General features: G+C 32.6%; 2 protein-coding genes across 10 annotated transcripts; both read left to right on the top strand.

Moving 5' to 3' along the window:
* Window positions 1-2,960: 2,960 nt before the first annotated feature.
* LOC123200622 (VIN3-like protein 1) lies at window positions 2,961-10,821 on the top strand. 6 transcript variants are annotated; one of them, XM_044615908.1, is made up of 8 exons: window positions 2,961-3,172; window positions 4,135-4,202; window positions 5,036-5,146; window positions 6,040-6,101; window positions 7,678-7,786; window positions 7,819-8,312; window positions 8,820-9,130; window positions 9,231-10,821. In XM_044615908.1, the coding sequence occupies exons 6-8, from the start codon at window positions 7,858-7,860 to the stop codon at window positions 10,424-10,426; spliced, it is 1,962 nt and encodes a 653-aa protein (XP_044471843.1). In that variant the 5' UTR covers window positions 2,961-3,172; window positions 4,135-4,202; window positions 5,036-5,146; window positions 6,040-6,101; window positions 7,678-7,786; window positions 7,819-7,857; the 3' UTR covers window positions 10,427-10,821. The 6 variants fall into 6 exon arrangements, with proteins under 6 accessions (XP_044471843.1, XP_044471842.1, XP_044471844.1 ...); XM_044615907.1 differs by lacking the exon at window positions 4,135-4,202 and having other exon boundaries at window positions 7,678-8,312; XM_044615909.1 differs by lacking the exon at window positions 5,036-5,146 and having other exon boundaries at window positions 7,678-8,312.
* A 780-nt stretch (window positions 10,822-11,601) lies between these two features.
* On the top strand, window positions 11,602-18,365 carry LOC123200967 (fe-S cluster assembly factor HCF101, chloroplastic). 4 transcript variants are annotated; one of them, XR_006498694.1, is made up of 15 exons: window positions 11,602-11,771; window positions 11,873-12,007; window positions 12,605-12,747; window positions 12,835-12,885; window positions 13,196-13,351; window positions 13,759-13,902; window positions 13,984-14,126; window positions 14,343-14,412; window positions 14,669-14,764; window positions 14,975-15,064; window positions 15,200-15,253; window positions 15,684-15,807; window positions 16,154-16,278; window positions 16,630-16,739; window positions 17,435-17,493. XR_006498694.1 is itself a non-coding variant. In XM_044616395.1 (15 exons), exons 1-15 carry the CDS (start codon window positions 11,681-11,683, stop codon window positions 18,002-18,004), a joined length of 1,587 nt encoding a protein of 528 aa, XP_044472330.1. In that variant the 5' UTR covers window positions 11,606-11,680; the 3' UTR covers window positions 18,005-18,365. The 4 variants fall into 4 exon arrangements, 2 of the variants coding, with proteins under 2 accessions (XP_044472330.1, XP_044472329.1); XR_006498693.1 differs by having other exon boundaries at window positions 16,630-16,743; XM_044616395.1 differs by lacking the exon at window positions 16,630-16,739 and adding an exon at window positions 17,930-18,365 and having other exon boundaries at window positions 11,606-11,771; window positions 16,154-16,245; window positions 17,435-17,557.
* Window positions 18,366-18,767: the final 402 nt, after the last annotated feature.

Genomic DNA, 18,767 nt, shown 5'->3' with positions numbered 1-18,767 from the left:
TAGCAAATCTCATCTTACTAACTATCTCCACATGCGTAAAATATGACACAAGATAGCAAGATTATAAAATATATATATACACAAAAGATACCCATGTTTTAGTTTTTTAAATTATAAAATTATAAACCGATTTCAAATCTACAATTATTCAGACCAAAAAGTGATAGATTTGATAGAAATTACAAGCCATCATCTTTTCTCTATTGAGTCAGAAAAGTATTGTACTTGCAAATGGGTGGCGTGGGGCTTTGAATCGGTTCAGCTTTACCTTCGAAAGGCATGGTGATGGTGCTCTGCCAAAAGATTCTAATGGCTGTTTTGTTCAACCACCATGGAACAACTTTCTTGGCCCTATATTTATAGCGGCAGGTAACATAAAAATTTACTTTATGCTTTCAATATCAGCCTTCTCCTTAACAAATTCCAAAGCCTCTGTTAACTTAAATTGTCAGCAACCATTGTCTGCCCCAGTCTATTTCGGAAATTGACAGAATTAATGAAATTGTTAAAATCTCGATTTCATCTCTGTTTTTGCATGATACCCCAGTTGGGTCTGGCTTCATTTTGGGGGAAAACTTACTTTATTTGTAATGTCATGATAAAAACATCTTAATTTTACTGTTGTAATTGATTTGACAGCATAACATTTAATCAACTTTATCATAATATTTTTTATATATATACACATTTTTTACACATAATTTAGTACATAGATAATATATTATTATATTATTAAATATTATTTTATATTTAATTTAAAATCATTTAATTATATAATAATACATTATCTATATATCTAAATTATATATCAAAATATATACGTATAGTTTTTATTGTATATAAAATTGAGACATTTATTTTATCAGCGAAGAGACAATTTTCCACTCAAGATTAATTAAAATTATATATTTTTATTTTTTAAATATCAAATTTTCAGTCATTATTTATTTTTATTAATGAATTATGTTAAGTGAAAGAATAGAATGTCATTTTATATGTATTTTTTCTTTTTTCTTTAATTTTTCTCATTTTTCTATTTTCTGTTTTCTCCTTTATTATTTATTATATTTGTTTTCCTCATTTTTTCTATATTTCCCTTTAAAAATTTAAGGTGAAGTGTAATTTCTAGAAATATTAAGGGTATTTATGAAAAAATTTAAGAGATTTTTAGAAATTTGAAAAAAAAATCAACGGTGTTTTGAAGTGTTTAAAATTTTTCCTTGATAGTTTCAAATAATTATACCTTAAAGAAATGATTAACTGCAACAATTTAAAATTAAGAGTCTAAATGATACATTTTTAAAGTGATAATTTGATATTTATATTAAATATTTAAGGTATATTTGTAATTTTTAAAATAGTTATTTAAAAAAATTAATAAATTTACTAATAAAAATGAATAATAAATAAATATTTAAAATTTTGAAACTTGAAAGTAAGAATTTGTTATTTTATCAACTTGTTGTGTGGAAAATAGTCATTTGACTTACTTTATATTATTACGTCAGAATTTTGTTATCTTATCAACCCTAGGTGGAAATCAGGAGTTAGTTGGAAGTGTATTACTGCAGTAAACAAACTTCCCGTGAATGGTTAAAGCAAAGCAACTGAAAGGCAAATGGTGCCATGTGATCACCATTTATGTACATTCAAAAGCAGTTACATGCGGTTGTTGCAAGGCGCAAAGCAAAAGGACATCGCAATGAAAGCCGCAGTATAGTAGGTTGCGTGTTTAAGCTGGTTAGCCTCTCCATCGGAGGTATGCTGACAAGTTCAAACAGGTAAAACTTCTGATTTAATAATTAAACACATAATCGTTATATAATATTATCAAAAAAATTTAGATATTTATTTTTGTATTCGAATTCCACTTTTTCTATGACCCGACCCCTTAAATTTCATATTAACTCACAAATAAAACTTCATAGAAATTAAGTATACAACTTATTAGATATTAAAGAGTTTCAACTCAGATAAGAATAATATAAGTAAGTGGTATATAAATATAGTAGATTTAATCGCAATGCAAGTTAATTGGGTTTGTATCGTAATATATTTCTATATAAGGTGATATTAATTACTCATATCAGAGTCTAAAATCCTAATGTAGGGTAAAGTGAACCTAATCGTCTAAAGTGATTTTAGATATTTTTATCATAACTTAAAACCCTAATAGGTAGAGTAGACGTAACAATCTAAAATAATCATAGATACTAAGTGACAATAACAGATAAGATGAGTATAATAATCTAAAGTGATCCCAGATATTAAATAGTACTAATTGATGGATTTAACAATTTAAAATACTCATAGATATTAAATGACAATAAATAATAAAATGAATTTAACAATTTAAAGTGTTACTAAATGACACTAATAGACATGATGGGTCTCTAACCTAAAATAATCTTCAATGCTGTGTGACAATGCACCCAATTAAACAACGAACCGAACAGTTAATTACAGTTGCATTTTAATATGGTAGATTTTCTACACAAGCCTGTGGAAAAAACAGTTTCTAGAAAAAGGTGCGAATGAGTCGTAAAAAGTACCAACCTTATGGCTGCTTGCTTAGACTGATTCCGTCAATTACTTTGAAGATTCTACTGACACGTATTACACCAGTGCTTTTCTACGAATCCCACCATATTAAACCTCAGTTAATTTCTTAATTATTTTAATACTCAATTAAATCTTGTAGTCAACAGTCACAAACAAAACTATATTCCCCATCAAAATCAATTTTCCCGATCCGACGGTTGAGATAAGATCATCAGATTCATATTCCCATGCAATGACAGAAAACCATAAACCAGATAAAATAATCATTCAGCATCACCACCACCGGCAGTGTAATATCGCGTGTATCTCACGGACCAGTTATAGAACTCTACATTGCAATTTGCACTTTTTCCTGTTATGCAGAACCAACCCTACTTATGCATTATCCAATTCACCAATCGCGTCGTAATCGCGCGTGGTTCTCCCTCCACGCTCCTCCTAACTTGAATGAAAACGTGAACGCTCGGACAAGCTTTCTCTCACAAACAATTACAAACCAACTAACAACAACGAAGGAGTTTCTCTCAGTTTTGGATTCGTGACTTACGGAAGCTAAAGTTCTTAGGGTCTTGTTCTGTTAAAACCCTAGATTCTTCCCCATTCTTAACAGGTATTTCGTCTCTTAGATTTATTTTTCTTTTCACTGCTTTTTCGGAATAAAGAATCACGTTTTCTGTTTATCTCTTTTTTAGGCGTTCAGATCCGTTTTTCCTTTAGTTTCCGCCTCAGTTTGCTTTTGTTTCTGAATTGCGTTACTGTCTCTTATCTGCAATAGAAAAATTATTCGCTTAATGGCATGTAATTTTTCTTATATTGTTTTATTTTGTTTTCCTGATATATACCTTTTTCTGTATGTTTACCGTTAAATTCACACAATGTATGAACATTTGCTTCTAAGTTATTATTAGGAAGGCTGTATCCTGTTGCTTTTGGTTGTGATTGTGCTTTATCAAGTGTGGTTTAATTTCGATTATTTCAAGTGTACAAGTTTATAAGTGAGTTTCAATGGTGTTTTAAGATGTGTGAAAAGAATTTTATTTTTCATTTATAATTGTTAAGTTTGCTGGTCGTGTTTCCTGTTGAATGATTTTACTGTTTTTTAGGAAGAAAACCAAAAGTTTTTTTTTGCTAGATTGAGCCTTTTTTTTTCTGAAAACATGACAATAATGTTGTCTTCAAGTATTAATCGTTTATTTTACAGCTAAACATTGTAATTTGGTGTCGTTGTTGCCTCATCTTGTTTCATTGAAGCTGCATTGTGGCTGAAGTAAATGAAAAAAAAAAAAAGAACAAAAAGTTCTTTATGCACACAGTGAAACGGTTCAAACTTACATGCTATAATTTTGTTTAATTCATCCACAAGATGAGTAGAAACAGAATTTCAATTTCTGTGTTTATTTAGGTAAAGATCAAAAACTTTAGCTTAATTAACAAAACTTGACTGCATTCTGGTGAACACTGTAATTGGCAGCACTTTAATATAGGAACTCCTTTACTTGTGTAGATTACTCTATTTATGTTCTATCCGAAGTAGGGATATGCTTAGGATTCAATACTTATTCATTGTCACAGGGGAGCCTATTAACTAGCTGTATTCAAGTTTTAAACAGTGAAATTAGAAGAAAAGTTTCTTGCTAAAGGTACTCTTCATCATTACAATGTGGTTCTTGTTGCTTTTATATGCTTTATCCAATAGTGGGTAGAAAAAATATATTATATTTTTAATATGGTTTTGAACTCCTTGTACCCACAACCAGGAGTTGCTGTGCGTTGTACGACTCATGATGTTCCATTAGTGCTTTTTATTTGTTTTTCTCCTGGGTTGGTAAACTAAGATGATTGATGCAGAAATAAATGTGTAGCTACCAAAAGTTTGTGTAAAGCTTTGTTTTTTTCCTGTTCTAATCAATTTGGAACAGTATGAGTTGTTGATTAATTGGTGTAGTTTCACTATGATCTTGTCATTCAAGTCACATAATGACTTTTGCTCAGAGATATTTTTTTACTTTTTACATCTTTACAATATTTTTGTCAAAGTTTTAGTTTATGTGTACTAATTAGTATGAAATTAGATTTATGTTAACTAGATGACTTAGATTGAGCGTCGACAGCCAGGCTAAAAGCTGAAGATGACAAATGTAGCACAGATGAAAACTTATAATGAAGAATATGTGAAATGCAAAGCTGAATTTAATTTAGTGAGCATTCTGTTGACTCATGCTTGGATGGATTAAGTTTTGCTAAAAAGATGCTTGGAAAACCTAATTGGAAGGAAGGCAATCTCCTAGTTGTGAGAAATACTCATACATTACTAGTCTCTAATAGAAAGATTGCAAATTTTCTTAAATATCCATACAAACACTGTAAACAAGATGGGGAGCGTTGGGTTTTTTTAATTCAATTACGTAGACTATTTGTCATAGTGAAATAATTTATTTAATAAATTGTCTAATACTTTAGCCATTGCTTGCAGAAATTTTATTCGTAGCAGAATTCTTTTATGCCAGCTAATTATGACTACAACAATGAAGCTTTCCCTCTTGATAAGTGAAAGAAGAACTTGAATATCATCTGATAGATACAGGTCTTTGGAGCTATATCAGATTACTGCACGATCCATTAAACTGTTCCTTCTCTCCTAATTTTTTCACTTTTTTATAACTGCTGTAGTTCCATAATTTGATTTGATTTTCCTTTCAGAGATGTCCTATTTTTATTAAGTAACAATAAGTTGTCCTTTTAAGAAATAATAAAATTAATCTTTAGCTTTGAGTCAGATTTCTTGTAATTTTAACAAACAAATGCAGCAAGAATTCTATGTTTCAGGAAGAATAAGTAACAATAAGATTTTTTCTTTAGAAATAATAAAATAATCATGAGCTTTGAATCAGATTTCTTGTAATTTTAACAAACAAATACAGCAACAAGTCTATGTTATAGGAAATTATTTTTTAATTTCAGGAAGAAATGATAAAATATTACATCAAATTGGAACTCTATTTCTCCTAGGAGATTTTGTGGATATATAGTCTTAAATATTTAAAGAAATCAAGTATAGAAAACCATGTAAGTGACTACTAAGTGAAAAATGGATATTTCCCTAAACAGGCATTATCAGGTGGGATTGTGTACTAATTTGAAGCAGTTATGTGCTAAAGGAATGTCTTCAGCTCTAAAAAACATGTACCTCAACCTTTTTATGTATTGATTTTTAATATTAATTGTATATTAACCGAAGGCGTCTTAATATTCGTTGTGTTGATGCCATTGCACCTTATGGTAGGCTGGCAAATGGCCAGTTTTCTTTTATTTTACTTTGCGGCTAATTGCCAAATGGATATTACAACCAGCTGCTAGTTTTACCACTTACCATCTATGAACTGGTGAATCAAATCTGCCAGATACGGTCAACATCTGGCGTGATTATATATTCATTAGATGTATATAACCCTAAAAATTTTTATTTCCTGACCTCAGGCTGCTCTGCTAAGCTTCTCAACTGCGGCGCAACATTTGTTACTGCAGTGTCAACATTTTGGGTCATTTTCTATTCTTTTCTTTTTTTGTTATTTCATTTTTAGGATCTGTTAATATCTTCCTTATTTCATTTCATCTATTATCTGTTTGTTTTGTAGAATCTTGGTATATAACTTCTTTCATTAGATGCTCTTTATATGCAGGGCTTCTTCTAAGTTTTGACTAAGTTCATATGATGATTTTATAGAATATTTGTATCTTGGATGACATTAATTTGCTCGAGATGATCAGCTTCTTTTGATTTATGGTAGTTCAATGGACATGACAATAATCTGATTGATTTTTCAGTTTAAAGTTCTGACTTAGTTCATACTACTTGTTATGCTATTGATTGGGTACCTATTGACTTGAATAATTATGCTAAATGTGCTTAACAGAAATTGTGCTGACTATAGGAACAAGTTCCCCCCGTTTATCCAATTTTGCGTCATTGTTGATTTCAGTTGTTAAGCTTTCTACTATTTGAGTCTTGTATCTTCATTTCGCATGATTTGCATCCAATAGAATATGATTCTTTGTTTCTGATTAAATTATTGCTGTTTCTTCCTTTCTACCTGTATTTTTGTGTTTCTTTTTCCTTTTTCTGTCTAGATTTGTAGCTTAAGAAGCCATTAACTGGGTGAAGGGTGAGGCTAAGTTGCTCTATCTTATAATTGCTGTGACTTCACCATATTGCATTACTTTGAAATTTCCAGAGCTGCTTTGCTCAATTAGGCAATCTTGTGCCATGAGTTTTCTGGGGTTTGTGTAGCATCTCCACTCAGCTATAGACGTGGTCAATGGTGTAAATATTGTATATTTCCATTTCAGGATTTTTAGATATTTAACTTTTATTATGGAAAAAGCTGTTTAATAGGTATTGGGTTAAATGTGTTAGTCTCCACCTGTCTCTGTTGATTTAAACATAAATGATGTAGAAGCTCTCTCTCTAATCTCTCTATTCTCTCGCTCCCAGGTACACAACAACATGCAAACAAACACCTCTCTTAATTTGAGGAATCTTCCCTATTTTATTGTGATTCTTATTCATAAATGAATGCTTTCTATTTATTATTATCCTGATGCAAATTTGAAACCCTGTAACAGTTTCACTTTGCTTTGTTGTTCTAGTATATGTGACTGTAGGAAACTGATGTGGATGTCTCCTATAGATCTATAACTAGGTAGCTGGATTGATTTGTGGGATACAACTTACATTTATAAAAACTCTAGTTATATTTTAGAAATTCCCATAAGTCGAAAGTTATGTAAGAACTTGTGGTGGAACCAAATGTTGCAAAATAGATATGATTTCTTGAATAATATCTGTAGTGGATATGAAGTTACAATGGTGTTTGAGTGTAAAGATGAGGAAGATAAGCTTAGAAAGTGCCTTACTGATGTAGACTTTTGATCATGATGCTGGACAGCAATAGATGCTCTAATGATTTTGGTGCCAAAAATACTGTTTTGTGTTTCACCAACTTGTATGTGTTGGCTTTAAGCATGGAATTGAGCTTTGTTTAGTTCAAGCTTCCCTTAAATACCTGTTTCTGCCCATGAATTTCAGAACCTAATTTGGTTTGTTGTTCTGTACAGGTTTTGGTGTTAACAGCCTTTATTCCAGTGTGCAGAGCCCCTGAAAAAATTGAACATTCAGATGATGTTTCAAGAAGTCAAGAGCTCCTCCAGGAGTTTCTGAAATCTGGACCGAAGAAGGAACTTCTTCGAAGTTGCTTTGACAAGGACAGGAAAAACTCAGCTTCACCGAAAAGGAAAATGTCTGAACTTCCTAAGACTAATAACAAGACAATTAAGAAGCATGATTCGAAAAAAGTTTCTTCTAGTCCCACCAATCAGCCTTCTAGGAAGCAACAGAGAAAGGGGGAGAACCCCATACGACTACCTCCTCCTTCTGAGCAGTCTTCAGACTTTGGATGTTCAAACACATGGATGTGTAAAAATTCTGCTTGTAGAGCTGTTCGGTCCATTGATGACACATTTTGCAAGAGGTGTTCATGTTGTATCTGTCACTTATTTGATGACAATAAGGACCCTAGTCTGTGGTTGGTTTGTACATCTGACTCTGGTCAAGAGGACTCATGTGGACTGTCTTGCCACATTGAGTGTGCCCTTCAAAGTGAGAAGGTCGGGGTTGTTGATCTTGGGCAATTGATGCAGTTAGATGGCAGTTATTGTTGTGCTGCTTGTGGTAAAGTTTCAGGAATACTTGGGTAAGTTATTATTGCTCTCCTTGAGTAAAGGATGCAATTATAGCACAGACTTTGACATTTCCACTGTTTCATTTTCCTGTCTTATTAATTGAGTTCTCTTTTCTTGAAGTAGTTGCCTGATTTGGTGAGCTACCTCTTAAATTATGCTAATATGGAATTAATGTGATTGAGAGTGTAGAATCTTTCTGTTGATTGTTTATTCCCTAAACATGTCATCTACTGTTTTTCTATAAAGATTTACCATGTGAAGGAAAAGGTCTTCACTGTTTGTTAGCTTGATTATGTTTTAGTTGCAGCCTTTTTTTTTGTTTTATAAATTTTACAGTCTTTGTGAACAAAATCCTGGTTAAAATGGATGGCTCTTGCTGATCCTGCTAAGACATGGAACCAGAAAAATATTTAGAAATTAGAAACGGGAGGAAGTTGTGGGCTCCTTGTGTTCCTGAAATAGGTCTTTTGAATCTTGGACTGAAGTGAGTTTTGTGTTGTGATTTATTGGTATGGCAGATGTTGGAAGAAGCAGCTAATTGTCGCTAAGGATGCTCGTCGAGTTGATGTACTATGTTATAGGATTTATTTAAGCTATAGGCTCCTGGATGGGACTTCAAGATTCAAAGAACTGCATAATATTATAAAAGATGCAAAGTCCAAGCTAGAAACAGAGGTGGGCCCAGTGGATGGAATTTCTGCCAAGATGGCACGTGGCATTGTCAGCAGACTCTCTGTTGGTGGAGATGTGCAGAAACTATGTTGTCTTGCTATTGAGAAAGCAGATGAATGGCTAGCATCTATTTCTAATGTCAATCCAAATTGCAGAGGTACAACCCATAGTAGCCCTTTTCTTGACATATAATTTTTGTTAATGAAATGTTTGCAATTTTAGCAAAGGAATAATTAAATTTCCTCATTTCCTCGCAGAGGATTCACTTCCTTCTGCTTGCAGGTTTTTATTTGAGGAAGTGACATCTTCATCTGTTGTAATTATTTTGATTGAACTGTCCACCATCTTATCTGATGAAATTAAAGGCTACAAACTCTGGTATTGCAAGAGCAGAGAAGAGGTGCACACAAAAGAGCCTATTTGTGTTTTTCCAAGGGCTCAGAGAAGGATTCTGATATCCAATCTTCAGCCCTGCACAGAATACAGTTTCCGGATTGTTTCTTATACAGATGCTGGTGACATGGGTCATTCAGAGGTTAAGTGTTTCACTAAGAGTGTGGAGATAATTCACAAGAACCCTAATTCAAAAATAACTGTGAATCGTAGGAACTTAAATAACCCTGTTGAAGGAAGTTGTTCTAATGCTGAGAGAGAATCCAAAATGACAATGGGAGTGAGTTCTGGGTTCAAGGTTCAAGACCTTGGAAAGATCTTGCGTCTTGCCTGCGCTCAAGAGCAAGGATGCCTTGAAGGGTTCTGCAGTGCTGACATAGAGAAGTGTTGTGGAGCAAACAAAGTGGTCAATCCTGAAAGTCCAGAAGAAGATCCACTGCCGTCTATTTCACGTGGGCTTGACTTAAATGTTGTTTCGGTGCCTGATTTGAATGAAGAACTAACCCCTCCATTTGAGTCCTCAAGAGATGAAGATAATGGATGCACTGTTGGGCAAGCTGTGGAGGCAGATGATGATGCTGCTTCTCATGACATAGAGAAAAACCGTTTTGTGGGATCACATGGTAGTGGTGACTCCCAAACGACCTGGACCCATAGGCCAGCTGGAGAAGTGCCTGCTGTTGAATCCCGGGCAGAGTTGTGTAAAAAAAGATCGGCGCCTTCAAATGAAGAGCCACATGACTGTGATAGCACTCTGATTAACGGATCTCCATTCCGCATTTCCAATGGTTCAGGTTGCTTAGATGAGAACTTCGAGTCCTGTGTCAAGATAATTCGATGGCTGGAATGTGAAGGTCATATTAACCAAGATTTTAGGTTGAAATTACTAACATGGTTTAGTTTAAGATCAACGGAGCAAGAACGTAGGGTGGTTAATACTTTTATTAAAACTTTGATTGATGATCCAAGTAGCTTAGCTGGACAGTTGGTCGACTCTTTTTCAGATATGGTGTCGAGCAAGAGGCCTCGGAATGGGTTCTGTAGTAAGCTGTGGCATTAGTTTAGGACAGGGCATTCTAATATGCAGGATAACTTTCTACTACATGATTATTTTTTCCCTGCAAGGAAAAAAAAAAATTTACCTCTGATTGTTTCACTGTTCTTTGTACAGGCATTTTTTCATAATCACTGTCAGAAGTGATTAATTTGTCTTATGGACAAAGTTTGTCCAGCCAAAACGATTTGGGTTGCTGATCGCAGAGACAGGGGAGGCCTTTTGAAGTTAAGAAATTACATTCTGGAATTCATTTTCAATTTTCTAATTTGTCGGAAATATATTTGCAGTAATATTTGTCTGGATACCTTTTTGTTGCCTTCTCTAATGCAAAGAAGGTACAAGAAACAGATGTTATTACTTTGTTCCATTCCATTCCGTTTAGCAGTTTCCCTTTTTTAGTTGCCTGTCACTCGGATATATTTTGATGAAGTTCACTTGAATAATTTAATATAAAGATAAATTTATTATCTTTATAATTTTTTAAAAGTAAGGTTTCTTTGGTCTATTAATGGAGTGCCCTTATATCAACTCTTTTTTATTCTTTTAATTAATAGGTTTTGCAAATGAATTTATACAAAAAGGAAGATATAATATATTTGAATAACTTAAATTAAAAGAGATGATATATTATTATATTATAATTGGATAATTTAAAGTCAAAAGTATATAACAATGTTTAGTTTGTACTTATAGTTACCTTCATAGTAATAATGTTACTCTATAGTAATTCAGTAATATTTGATTATTACTTAATTTTTATTTTGTTATAATCCTATCTTTATTTATTTATTAATTTTTTAAGATAAAAATATTTTTATTTTTGATTAATATAAAAAATATTGTAGAATAATTACATTTAAAAATATTTAAATAAAATAATATCTTAATTTTTATTTAATCAAACAAAAAAATTATTTATATTTATTAATTTTTATTTAATATAATAATAATAATAATTTATATTTTGTAAGTAATTGAATTCATGTCAATATTTTATTTTTAAAATAAAAAATTACCTGAAATAAACCATTTCTCAATGTTGAGTCATTAAGGTATATATGATACATGGATTTTTTATAATTTAGTTTGTGAGGTTTACTTTTAAAATATAATGTTTATCAAGCATTTTTGTCAAGAAATAAAAAAAATGTCAAACAAGTCAAAACGACACGTTTTGGTAAAGCGGCTTCGTAGTTCGCGCGATGTTATCTCACAAGAGCTCTGGGAACGTGAGGTTCACAGACTTCTTGCAAAACTATGCTCTGCCTCACTCTTACCATGCAAATTCTTCATTCTCCGTTCTGGTCACATCTCTCCTTTCAAACCTCAAAATCAGCATCAATACCTGGTAATTTTTTCTACTGACTGCTTTCGTTACTTTGCTTTTCATCTTTATTGATTCTACACCTCACTTGGTTTCATTTTTCTTGAATTTTGATATCTTTGTAGCTTTACCTTCACCTGAGAAATGTCTTCAATTACCAGCTAGCAAGTTCTGTTTTCAGCCTCCAAAAATGGAAAGATCTTATTGGAGATCACGTAAACCTTCCATTTTGAGCTATGGAACTACTGCTTCTGTCGAAGGTGAGCTTTTATCTTATCTAAGTTACCGAACAAAGAAAGCTTGTTACTTTGTTCGCTGAAATAAGTTAAAGATGTTTAGACTCTGAACTGTTGATGTACTTCATAATTATCGGCGATGTCTGAGCCTAAATTCTTGGAAAGTTAATCGCAGTGATTAGCCCCTGACTGATTGTTTTTATTATTATATGTTTACATTTTCCAGAATCATATATGTGCATCAGGAGAAATGTTAAGTTTTCATGTTGTTAAAATCTCTTTATAGTTACGTGGTCTATATTGCGCTGGACTAGAATTTTAGATGTGTTTAAGCATGTCTTCTTCCGTGAAGATCAAACTTTCTGGAGGCTAATAGGTTATGCAAAAGAGCTTCTAGATTGCTTTACCACGTATAGAAGTCTTTGGTACACATTAAAAATATTTTCTTCACATCTATATCAACTAAAATGTCGCATTTTAGCCCACACAAAAAGGTGTATGTACTGAGGAAGATGTCTGTTTTGCCTGCCTTAGTTCTGTCTTTGGATAGAATAAGTAATTTCATGTTTTTTTTTTCTGCTTTCTTCTACATATCTTACCTTTTTCTATCCTTATCTTTAGCTGGTGGCTCTGAAGTGTTAACCGGAACAGCTGAGAATGATGTACTGAAAGCCTTGTCTCAAATTATTGATCCAGATTTTGGAACTGATATTGTCTCATGTGGATTTGTTAAGGATCTGCACATAGATGAAGCTTTGGGGGAGGTCATATAGAGCATAAATGTGAAAAATTCCATAACGTACATTTCTAGGATCATGATCTTACCTAAGCATTTTTACTCTGCTTGTCAGGTCTCATTCCGGTTAGAGCTCACAACTCCTGCTTGTCCAATCAAGGACATGGTAAATGATACAATAGCCATTGTTTTGATCAAGAAGTGACATAAGTATGGAGTGGTAGACTGTTTGATTTGTGGTTTGACGATTATTTAGTACTAGAACCGTGGGATGACTCAAAAAAGTGTACAATAGTATTCTCTTTTCTTTCTTCCTCATCCTTCTTGTGGATCATTTTCATGGACATGGTGCAAACTATTTTTTACTGGCCCATGTTTTTTTTGAACTATATGTTCTTTTTATTTAAATAGAGTATGTTGATTGTGTTAATCAACTTATAATGTAGAGGATCTAACATGATTTGATTACAAGTCAGTTTGAGCAGAAAGCAAATGAGGTAGTGGCTGCACTTCCATGGGTCAAGAAAGTCAATGTCACAATGTCAGCACAACCAGCCAGGCCTATATATGCAGATCAACTTCCAGCAGGGTTGCAGAATATTTCTAGTATTGTGGCAGTTTCAAGTTGCAAGGTAGACTTTCTTAAACTTCTTGTTTTGCTTCCTCCATGTGTAACTGTATTGAAGCTTACTATTTATTTGCATGCTTGATAATTTGAGGTTATCCAATAGTTAATTGTTCAAGGTTCAATTGTGTACCGAGAAGATATTTATCATACACTACTGATACAATTTTTCTTTTCCTAGTTTGAATAAAGGTGAAAGGACAATATTATAAGTTATGGACTTCAAGGGAAAGGAACTGCTCATATTCTTATGAAATTTTTTTCATTTTGCAATGTCCATTTCTTACTCTCAAAAGATATTTCCTATGAGAATACTATATCAGCCTTTCCACATTTAAGGAGTTTTTAGATATCTTGCTTTATTTCTTTTCAATCAACACAATTTATTTATTTATTTATTTAAATAACATGCAGGGAGGTGTTGGGAAATCCACCGTAGCAGTAAACCTTGCTTACACTTTGGCTGGTATGGGTGCAAGGGTTGGTATCTTTGATGCTGATGTCTATGGTCCAAGTTTACCAACAATGGTCTCCCCAGAAAACCGACTACTAGAGATGGTAGGATTTGAAATTTTAAACATATTTTAACTGCAGTATGATGAAGTGATGCAATTATGACTTTCTACAAACTTCTTTCAGAATCCAGAGAAGAGAACCATTATCCCACCTGAATACCTGGGAGTCAAGTTGGTATCTTTTGGATTTGCTGGGCAAGGCCGTGCAATAATGAGAGGTCCAATGGTTTCTGGTGTTATCAGTCAACTTCTAACAACCACTGAATGGTATGTTTACTTCAGAGTGTCAATTAGTACTTGCACACAAATATAAAGGCTAGAAAATTATATTTATTACATTTAGGTATGAAGAAGAGTAACAGATCTGAAGGAATCCACATTATGTTTTATGCACTGTATGTGTCCATTTGATTAAGGTCAAAAGTTAGCGTCAAGGCTACTTATGAAATTTCATGGCTACATAACATGAACCTGGTTATACAGGGGAGAGCTGGATTACCTTGTTATTGACATGCCACCTGGAACCGGCGACATCCAACTTACTTTATGTCAGGTTCTGATTTTTAATGAACTTACTTTTTGTTGTCTTAGGTGATTTGATATTGTATTCATTACTCTGATTTTGAAATTTTTATCTTTCCTCAGTCTTCCATTTATCAATCCGTACTTATATTTATTGCTCTTTTTGAAGAATGTTTGTACAGCTAGGATAGTTTTTCAGAAACTCCTTACTGCGTAGCTTCTCTTCTACCCAAAATTTATTAATCTCAATATTCTAGAATTTGTATTGGACATGATGGAAATCTCAGGTTGTTCCATTAACTGCTGCTGTTATTGTTACTACCCCTCAAAAGCTAGCATTCATTGATGTTGCAAAAGGAGTTCGAATGTTTTCAAAGCTTAAGGTGTGAATTTCTGCTACATAATAATTTTTCCTTTCCAAAATGATTGATTAATCTCATCTATGGACAAAATTCTTGACAATTTCAAATATGGATTAAGCCTGCAACTGAACCCTTCTTATGTAGTAGTGATTACTTGAATTTATATATCTCTATTTCAAACATTACTTATTTCTCATATATATTAATTCCATGACCTGGTCATGCAAGTAGGTGCCATGTGTAGCTGTAGTTGAGAATATGTGCCACTTTGATGCTGATGGGAAACGCTATTATCCGTTTGGTAGGGGCTCTGGTTCTCAGGCATGGACACTATCCAACAGTTAATTTTTGCTGATTTGAAGAAATAAAAAAATATTTAAATACTGGAATATTTTTGCAGTTTCACTACTATGTTTAATGAGAAATACTCTGATAAGTCAGCCCACATATTTGCAGGTTGTTCAGCAGTTTGGAATTCCTCATCTGTTTGATCTTCCCATTAGACCAACAGTATGTTGAACTGGGATTGCCTACAAATTTTTACTATTTCTTCTTTTATTTGAAGCATTCATTTTGTTTGGCCTTGTTGTAACTAGATTGTTCTACTTAAATGTATTTTTTTTAAGCAATAAAACTATGTACACATATAATGAGTACCAATTTGGTACCAAAAATGATAAGTCACTGTATGATTGTGTGATTTTGAATTTTTGATCAAATAACATCTAATTACATAGTAACACATAATTATTACTATTCAAATTGGTACTCATTATAAGTACATATAACATCACTTTTTTTAAATTATATTAATGAAGTAACCTCAAAGTTCAGGGTATACTCATGTTTTATTATCAATTTTATGCCTTGTGACATTGATATTCTTGAATCCATTTTGAATCTACAAATTAAGTCTTTTTGATTACATCAAATTTTGTAGCTATCTGCTTCTGGAGATAGTGGAATGCCTGAAGTGGTGGCCGATCCTCTAGGTGAAGTTGCAACAACATTTCAGGGCCTTGGAGTTTGTGTCGTACAGCAGTGTGCCAAGATTCGGCAACAAGGTATCTATCTCTTTTCCATTGCTCTTACGGTAATGATAGGAAAGCTTCCCACCATTCTGCACATATTACCTAGAACTTAAAATCTTACAATCACCTCTGGACCTGTATAAATTGTATGTAATGATATATTCTAAAGAAAAGTTTTCCCAAGTATAAAGTTTTGAAATTCAACTCTTTCTGCATGTACTATCTTTCTTTTTTCCATGCTATTTTCATGGAGGAAGTCCTTCAATATAAAGTTTTGAAATACAAATAGCATATTTTGATTTTCTAGAGTTTTTATTCAAAATCTTCGAGTTACTTTTGGTAGAAACAAATATTTTATTTTGTTGTTGTCTTTCTTTAGTGTCAACAGCTGTTTCCTATGATAAGTCAGTCAAGGCTATCAGAGTTAAAGTACCAAATTCAGATGAAGAGTTCTTTCTGCATCCTGCAACTGTAAGAAGAAATGATCGTTCTGCCCAAAGTGTGGTATATGTGGATTTATTTTGAGCGGTTCTTTCTATTTATTTGTATTTAATAGCCAGGCCTCTAATTCTTAATCTATAATACCCAAACTTAACTGTGGTTGGGGCTTATAAACAAGATAAGCTGACTTAGCTCACTGAAATGGTGTTACCATTCTGCTCAAGAATGGTCAATAGATTCCAATGTTATACTGCAATGTGCTTATAAGTGCCACTGATAAAACTATTTCTTTCAGGCACTATTATAAATGGTTTTAATTTTAACTCATATTTCCAAAGCAAAAACATGATACAAAGAACAGTCCTTTTTTTTGGTTCCTCATTCAGAATGATGGACAGTGTTCTTTCCTTACAGGCTTTTTTCATGTGAATTATTGGTAATTCTTTGAGAGAGAGATAGAAACATGGTGTAACATTTTTTACTGACTCGTACTTTGGGGATGTGCTTGTTGTACAAAAGTCTTGGTAGGTAATGAGAAATTTCTTCTCACAATAATATCATCTATAAAGATCCAATTGGATCTTGGAAGTGATTTATAAGACCAAGAAAAACCCATTCTATAACAAAGCAATGTCTTGCTTTAGTTTCTATTTTAGTTCTGCTATTTCAGTGATTTTCTTCTTTTTTTCCTCGATTTCTGGGGAAAATTATTTTTATGTGTTAATATTCTTATAACAAGAAGAAAAATATAATTTTTTTTTTTTAGTTGTTAAAAAGAACATATAGATTATTTTTTTATTAAGCGTAAAACATAGAGACTTCAAATGATGGTATTTTCATTCACATGAAGAATTAGAAAGTTTTGATTCCTTCAAAACGACTTGGCACTACAGCTGTGACAGTTTTTAAAGCAATCCAGAGATTCTGGAGAATAACTTTATGGATAAATGTAATATTTATAAAGTCTAGAAGGCATTTAATTTAGACTTTTCAGAGAAAGTAGTTGATATAGTAGATAGCAGAAGTTACCAAATTCTTTCTGGCTGCTCTGACTTATGTGACAAAATGACAAAATTATGTTACTTTCTAGGAACAAGAAAAAATTCAGATGAAGTTTTTCTCTGTATTGATTTTAATTATTGTGATGATGATCTCAGAATCTCCTCATATTGTCTAAATTTTCCTTTTTTCTCCTCTTCATTTTTCTGCTTTCAAACAGGATGAATGGACTGGTGATCAAAAGCTGCAGTATTCTGATGTTTCAGAAGACATTGAACCGGAAGAAATTCGACCTATGGGAAACTATGCCGTGTCAATTACTTGGCCTGATGGATTTAGCCAGGTGATATTCCTTACCTTTGATTTATAAGGAAGAAGTAAAAAACTTTAGGATGAGTTAAGTATATGATCATATTACTTTTACGCATGAGGAAAATTTCTGAAAGGGACAAATGTTATACAAGAGAATTGTCAAATTTACAGTAATGAAATTCAACACCTCTGTTTGACCAAATATTTGGTTGATTGTTAATGAATCTATGACCAAATTCAAAACTTATGACAGTAATGTTGACTCTATGCCACCTTGTATTGCCTAATTACTAACACAAATTTAAAAAAAAAAAGTGTTAACATATGAGCCAAAAACAACTTTTATTTTTAGCTATTCGAGTTGTTATTTTAATTTTGATTTTTTCTTGTCATTATGGTACAGATAGCACCCTATGATCAGCTCCAAATGATCGAGCGGTTGGTGGATGTTCCTCAATGTACTCCAGCAAAGGCATGAGATAATTCTTGTTGCAGTCAACTGTTGTGATTTGTGTGGATGGGGATGAGTACCTTGAGGTAAATAATTCTCAGCTTCTCATCTTTTTTGTCTCTACCACCATAGCATGATGACACCAAGTGATTTCTAATAGAAACTAGAATGTGACAGAAGCTTCAAATACTTACCTAAATTGTCAAAGGCTTAAGATTTAAGCTTCTCCCTCGTTTGTCCCGTTTCTTATATTCCTCATCGTTTTGATTTTGAGATATACATGTATAAGAAATCCTAGTGAAGGTTCTAACAAGTAAATGCAATGTTTTACTAGGTTGTAATTTTAATGACACAATAATCAATCAACAGTATCTAAGGTTTATCTCAATGCACGCTCGGTGTCTCTTAGTTGTATTCCTTGTTTATCTTATTGTTGATGAGAATTTTTGTCACCAACTAAAATACGTAATTATGAGTTTTAAGCAAAATAGACTACAATACTGACTATTAAAGTTAAATGAATGACTTTGTTATCAACTATATTGAGAATTAAATATAGTTCAAAGTATGTGAGTGAATAATAAAGATAAAAGAGGTTTTTATCCTGATTCAACCAATGAATTGAATGTCTATGTCCATGGTTGTGTGTTTTATTTTGAGAGAATAACAAGGTTATCTTGTGGGAAGCTTTGTATAGTTTTTTTTTTTTTTTTCCTGTTTCTTTTACCTTTGTTGAATCTTTATGTGTCTTGATGTGTCAACATTAAGCCAATTGATTGTTTAAAGCACT

The sequence above is a fragment of the Mangifera indica genome, chromosome 17, assembly GCF_011075055.1.
Source record: "Mangifera indica cultivar Alphonso chromosome 17, CATAS_Mindica_2.1, whole genome shotgun sequence".
NCBI classification, from domain to species: domain Eukaryota; kingdom Viridiplantae; phylum Streptophyta; class Magnoliopsida; order Sapindales; family Anacardiaceae; genus Mangifera; species Mangifera indica.
The sequence above is the reverse complement of the archived record's forward strand: the minus strand, read 5'-3'. Positions and strand labels throughout refer to the sequence as shown.